The 7271-nt window shown below is 37.3% G+C and overlaps 1 protein-coding gene across 1 annotated transcript; it reads right to left on the bottom strand.

Annotated features, from left to right (window-relative positions):
• Positions 1 to 750: 750 nt before the first annotated feature.
• Positions 751 to 1293, bottom strand: LOC102817878 (keratin-associated protein 13-2-like). Its single transcript, XM_006862521.1, has one exon. The coding sequence runs from the start codon at positions 1264 to 1266 to the stop codon at positions 751 to 753; it is 516 nt and encodes a 171-aa protein (XP_006862583.1). The 5' UTR covers positions 1267 to 1293.
• Positions 1294 to 7271: the final 5978 nt, after the last annotated feature.

A 7271-nucleotide genomic window follows, 5' to 3' on the forward strand; every position in this document is an offset into this window, starting at 1 on the left:
TAATGTGCCAGACTGCAAAGTCATTTGAACTGCAAGGTCAGTGGTTCAAGCTCACCAGCTGCTCCTTAGAAACCCTATACAGGGTTGTTATGGGTTGGACTTGATTCGATGGCACTTAACAACAACATATATGTGTATATATATTATTTCTTATATATAGGATACATGGTGGATCCATAAGATAAGCACTGAACTGAGCTACAAGACTCAAGCCCACTAGCAGCTGCAAGGGAGAAAGATGAAACTTTCTATTCTGGCAAAAATGTACAACCTCAGAAACCCTATAGAGGGTTGCTGTGAGTTGGAAACAACTCGATGGCACACAGCCACCACTGCCACCACCATTACCAGGCTTAATGGAAGCGGATTGTCAAGCTAGTTTCTTCCATGGTGATGAATGAGTCAACGACTTTAGTTACAGTTAAGTGCAAACAATTGTACCACCCAGTCATCTTAGAACAGTAGTTTAGAATTCCCAACAAACACCTTTTGAAAAGTAAATATAAATAACACAAAGCATATAATCTGATATCAGACTAAATAGGTTTATTTGAAGGGAAAAAATGACCTCTTGATCCCTAGATAAGGGAATTCAGAAGAAAGAGAGAATGGGTACATTATGAGACAAACGCTTTTAAAACGGAAAGGATTTTTCTTTAATTATCACTCTTCTAGGTTGTAGACTATAGATTCTAGCCAATTAATAGCTGTAATTGAGACAGATGATAGTGATGTTGAAGTCTTCAAATTTTAACAAGTTGTTCTACAGAAACCAGATGCATAGCTTGGTCGGAAACAAGAATATTGGCAGCTTCTTGAAGGAAAATATGTTGGATAGCAGGAACTCGATCCAGGGAAGACCTGGATTCCGTAACCCAGGGGTCTGGAGCCACTGGACACACAGCCTTGTGAGTAGCAGCTTCTTGATCCATAGCTTAGGGAGCAACTGCTTCTGGATCCAAAGCTTGGAGACACAGCATAAGTTATCTGGCAAGGACTGAAGACTGTAGGGGTCCTAGGACGGTAGCAGGCGGTCTGGCAGGGTTTGGACACTACACAGGCATTCTGGCAGCTGCTGGGCTTATAGCAGTTCTCCTGATAGCCTCTGTAGAGAGAGGATCCCAGCTGACAGGCACCTGGGGAAAATAGGTTAGCATTGTAGACCAGATTGCTGGGGGTAGAAGAACCGCAAAAAAGAACTGGGTAGCTTAGGCAGCCACCCAGAGATTGGGAGGAGACATTTCTAGAGCAGCAGCTGTAGGACATGTTGACAGGAGATGTGAGTTCAGATGAATTACAGTGAGACAGTACTGTGATGCCTCTGCCTTCTCCTGGCGATATTTATATACCCTCCCTACACTGGGTGTCATGCAGTATCAGAGACTCTCCCCATTCTTGTGCATGTATTGTCATGAAAATAACTCATTAACTTAGGCTGTAATTGTAATTAAACACATGTAAGTGTTCTTAATTGCAGTTTAATCATTCTGGTTTATAGAAGCCACTCAGCTTCTCTCCTCTTCTTAGAAATAAGGTCTGATTTGCCTTCAAAGACATAGTTCATGGTGCAGTGATGCCCCCCTTCTTCAGCAGGCTTGACCAGGAGGGTTTTCAGCTTGAGTGTTTGGATGGTGTCCAGTGAAGTTCTTCCAATTGCTGTCAGTGCACCCACTCCCAATAGTTTACATATGTTTTATTGATTATTTACTTATGTGGAACACACTTTGAATATGCAGTATCATTTAATCCTGGCAACAACCTTGCTGTTGTTGTTAAGTGCCATCGAGTCAGTTCCAACCCATAGTGACCCTGTACAGGGTTTCCGAGGGTGTAAATCTTTACGGGAGTAGAAAGCCTCATCTTTCTCCCGCGGAGCGGCTGATAGTTTCAAACCGCTGACCTTAACGTTCGCAGCCCGATTCGTAACCACTACGCTCCAACCTTATGAGATAGGAATTGTTATCACCAATTTAAAATGAGAATATGAAAACTTGAAAAAGTTTTGTAAGTTCTTCATCTCATAGAACAGTCATTGAGAAACACGTCTAACTTCAAAGCCACTAGGAATCACAATGCTATACCAACCACTAGAGAAACTTCTCTTTTCTGCTTCCAGAAGCACATGAATAGGTGAATACATATAGATGAAGCAAACAAAAATTTAATTATTATAATTGATTTTATCGGATATGCGTACATGGCCTGAATATTACTACTATTTTCACAAAGTCCACCCAAATAGTGAAAAGAATCGCTTTTTTATTTGATTTTGTCTATTTAATGTTTTTATTATTCAAAGTTACCATAGGGACAGTATTACAAACTGTCTTCTCTATGGCTTCTTATGGAGTGTATTGTCATTAAACAATTCATGTTTAATCCACCCTGGAAATATTGGATTGTTTTCCCATGTGAGGCAGAAAAAATATTTCATAAACGTGTAGATGTTCTCTGGAAATAATTGTTAAAAACTGATATAACTTTAGTGAGTTGAGTACCAATGAAGCACATTTGCAAAAACTTGAATTTCAATAGTAGGCTAACCTTTGCCAACTCAGCTGGGAGTGAGAAATGAGAGACCCTGCTGAGCTTCTGTTTTGCTCATCCTTCTAGAAAGAAAAAGCAGCATAAAACTTACCTTTGTATTAAGTAGCTAAAATTATCCTTATCACTATAAAAACTGAGTAACGTAAGGAAGTCCTGGAATTAGAAATGTTTTTGTTCACATTTATTTTAATATCCAACTTTCTGCCCTAAAGCATTTTCCAAAAAATGGAAATCAGAAAGTAATTGTGTAATTGGACCTTTTCTACCTGTTTCATAAATTATTGTTTCTATTTGTTACTTACATTTTTGCTTATCTGATACCAATAGAATATTCCACCCTTTGTTTTGCTTACTAGTTTTAATCAAATGAATTGCCTACTTTACTTCTTGTCATGACTCCAATTCCTTCTCATCCCAAAGGGCAAAGTTAAACTCCAATCTGACAGTTGCTTATCTAAACTTGAATTATCTGGGACAAGATTCTCAATATCTCACAGTCGAAGCCACTTTGAGTGTGTATAAACACAAACATATTTTGCATATACATAGGAACACATTCATCCTAGAGTGATTTTAAAGAATAGTTTTTCAAATGGGTTGTGTAGGATGAGTGAGTTTGTCATTTGTTCTAGGACATGTTTCTGCCTTTGGAAACTGCAGAACAATCATATTTGTGGGAACTGGGGAGTTTCTCTGGATCAATGACGGTGCTTACTCAGCTTTTATCCAAGGTCTGGTACATAGTAATTACTCAAGAATTATTTCTAAATTAAAGAAAAAAAATTAAATCATTAACTCATCATTTTTGCTTAGATGTTCAAAGGGAATGTATACATGCAAAATAATTATTTTGCAGTTAATTTTAAAGCATGTTAAATGAATATAGACATCTCTTTCCTAATTAAATATAACCCCAAAGTTAATTATAACCACACGTACTGTCTGTTAAACTAGTGTGTAGACATAGGATAGTGATTATGGTTTTAGTGTGAGGACTTCCTAGACAGTTTCTGTGGATTATGTGTGTGAAGGAGTATCCATTTCCTTCTTATATAAAGCAACAAGATCACCACTATTGGAAAGTTTAGTCAGTTACATTAACCAGAGGTATGGGTATAAATTTAAATTCTAGTAGTGTCTTAATTTAGGAGTCCTGGTGAGGCACTGTAGAATAAGCACTGGACTGCTAACCTCAAGGTCAACAGTTAAAACCCACTAGCTGTGCCTTGGAAACCCTAAACAGGGTGACAATGAGTCAAAACCAATTTGATGACACTTAGCAACTGTACATTAAATATAGCTTGTCTGAATCTCATTAAAAAAACAAACCAAACCCAATGTCATCAAGTAAATTCCTACTCATAGCTAACCTATATAAGGTTTCTGAGATTAAATTTTTATGGGAATAGGCAGTCTCAGCTGAGGGGCTCAGTTTAGGGACTGACCTTGCAGGTAACAACCAAATGATGAATTCACAGTGCCACTAGGGCTCCATTTCAGCAACATTAGAGAAGCTAAAACCACACACATTAGCTGTATTATTTACTTAAAGCAAATTCTTCATTATGACCTTGTATACCAACTTCCCTAAGAACTCTAGTTCTCAGCGTTTTAATCTGTCTTCCTTCCCTACTTGGGAATTTTTTTAAAAAAAACTGATAATATGACCATCAGTCTACTATCTTGCATTGTTATTGTTAGGTAAAAGGAGATCTGGTAGTGTAGTGGTTACAAATCAAACTGTGAACCTCAAAGTCAGCAGTTCGAAACTACCAGCTGTTCCATGGGAGAAAGATGAGGCTTTCTGCTCCCGTAAAGATTTACAGCCTTAGAAAACGTGTACAGGGTTGCTATGAGTTGGAACTGATGCCACGGCACATAACAACAACAACAGCAATGATGAGTCAGTTCAGACTCACAGTGACCTTATGCCCAATAGAACAAAACACTACCCGGTCCTGCACCAAGCTCTCAATGGTTGTTCCTCTTAAGCCCATTGCTACTGCCACCGTAACAATTTATTTCATTGGGTGTCTACCATTTTTTCTCTGACCATCTACTTTACTAATCATAATGTCCTTCTTAAAGGACTGGTCCCTCCTGGTAACATGTCTGAAATATGAGAGATGAAATCTGGACAGTTTGGCTTCTAAGGAGCATTCTGGTTGTATTTCTTCCAATACAAATTTGATTGTTCTTTTGGAAGTCCACGATAATGATATTTTTAAAGATTCTTCTCCAACACTATAATTCAAATACTTCAATTCCTCTAAGGTCTTTCTTATTCATTGTCCAACTTTCAAATGAACATGTTGTTGTTAAGTGTCATTGAATCAGTTCCAACCCACAGTGACCCTGTATAGGGTTTCCGAGGAGAGGCTGGTGAGCTTGAACTGCCTACCTTGCAGTCCAAATCAACTTTGCAGTACAGCACATTAACCCACACCAGGACTCCACATGCACATGAGGCTATTAAAAATCAAAAGCATTTCTATGATCCATCTGACAAAAGGAATAATATCCCTCTCTGACTCCAGCTTGAACCTCTGACTGGTCTTTCAATGTGCTGTTGCAGTCATTTTTAAATTCTCTTTAGCAAATTTTATTTGTTTGTGATATTGATATTGTCCTATGATTTCTGCATTTCTTTGGGTCACCTCTCTTTTGAATGTGCACTCATATGGATCTCTTCCAATCAGTTATTTCTTGGCATAGATGAGTGAGTGCCTCCAATGCTGCATCAGTTTGTTTAAATATTTCAATATGCACTCAATCAATTCCCAGAGCCTTTTTCTTTTCCAATGCCTTTAATACACCTTGGACTTTTTCCTTTAGTGTCATTGGCTCTTGTTCATATGCTAGCTCTTGAAACAGTTGAAAATCAACCATTTCTTCTTAGTACTCAAGTAACTTTGAGTATTTCTTCTTTCTTCTTTTGTTGCTATTGTATCATTAAAATTTTCCCCATAGAATCCTTCAACACTGAAAGTCCAGGCTTATCTTTTTCCTCAGTTACCCCAGCTTCACAAATGCTGACTGTGTTCTTCCGTTTGGTTTTCTAACTCCAGGTCTTTGTACATTTCATTATGATATTTGACTTTGTCTTCTCAAGCTGACCTTTTAAATTTTCTCTTCAGCTCTTTTAACTTCTTATTTCTTCCATTTGCTTTAGCATCTCTTCATTGTAGAGCAACTTTTAGAATCCCTTATGACATCCATTTTGGTCTGTTTCTTCTTTCTTGCCTTTTTAATGATCTTTTATTTTATTCTTGTATGATATTTTCAATGTCATCCCACAACTCTTCTGTTCTTCATGGTCAAGTTATTCACATTGCAAATTTTTAAATATTATCCTCTTCATCCTTGATTTTGTGTGTTGCTAAATGCTGTTAAATCCAGTGCTTATCCTATAGATTTGCATTTCTTGTCTTTTAAGTTGTGTGATCAGTTTGTCAAGTGTTACACAGCTAATTCTCTTTTCAAATACAATCTTGCTTCTGTCTGGTTTAACCTTCTTCTGAAATCACGTTGACATGGTCAGCAATTCCTCCATCCTGCTATATGTATTGGGCATTTTAAGGATGAATTTACTTGAACATTTCTTTACATTCAACATAGGTTACTGTGCCTTGATCTTGAGGAATGTTCATCTATGTACCTCCATGATACAATCTTGGTTTTGTATCCAATTTTCTACCTAATATTCTTAACCCCTAGTTGGCTTTATATTTGAGTTCCTTATAGCTTAGTATTGGTTTTTGTATATATTCATTTTATAGGAAAGGCTACATTTCTCATGGCTTAAAATACTATCCATATTCTTTGATTTAAATTTTATTTCTAGTCCACACTTTTTTTTTTTTAAGTTTTCATTGTTGCATTATTTGTGTTTTTATTGGCTGCTCCTCTCCACTAGGATGTAAACCCCATGGAAGCAATGATCCTCATCTTATCCATTCACTGCTCAGTGACTAGAATAATGCCTAGCATGAAGCAGGAACTGAATGACTATTTATTTTCATGAATGAATGAATGGGACCAAAAGTAACATTTTTATGAGTAGGAAAGTATGCTGGATTGGAGTCAGAAGCTCTGGGTTCTAGTATAGGAATGGGCACCAGGTATTGATGGGGCCTGGAGTAAAATGCTTGAATTTCCTTTAAGCTCACTCAGTTTACTCATCTGGAAGATGAGGGAGTTGCATCTGAATGGTATTTCTAGCTCTGAGAATGTATCTATTATAGAATGATATAGAAACAAAGTTCCTTGTTTCCTGTAAGGCCTGCATGGTCCATCTCTACTAACTTCTCTAGTCTCGTGTACCTCCGAACAATTCTCTAGCCACAGAGACCCCTTTCTACTCCTTAACACACAATATTCTCTTCTGCCTTGGTGCGTACACATTTTCTCTTCCCTCTGCTGAGGCTTCCTTTCATTCAGATCTTATTTAAATGTCATCGACTCCCTTCTCTGATCATTTTACCTAAGTGGGGTCCCCATTACCTTCCATAACAACCCCCCTTATTTTATTTCTTTTTTAATGTTGTTATTGTGAATTGAGTGATATTTTACATGGGAGAACATCAGTTCATTCCTCATCCTATCAGATTTCATATAATTGCAATAATCAATTATTATAATCCCCTCTGTGGATAATCATTCAACAGTATTTGCTTTTATCCCCTCTGTTTTTGTTTGTTGGTTTGTTTTTTGTTTTTATTGTT

This window comes from Chrysochloris asiatica, unplaced genomic scaffold (genome assembly GCF_000296735.1).
Source record: "Chrysochloris asiatica unplaced genomic scaffold, ChrAsi1.0 scaffold00049, whole genome shotgun sequence".
Lineage (NCBI taxonomy): Eukaryota > Metazoa > Chordata > Mammalia > Afrosoricida > Chrysochloridae > Chrysochloris > Chrysochloris asiatica.

Coding starts and splice junctions, on each gene's coding strand:
- LOC102817878 (XM_006862521.1), bottom strand. CDS start 1,266: ATGTCCTACAGCTGCTGCTCTAGAAATGTCTCCTCCCAATCTCTGGGT.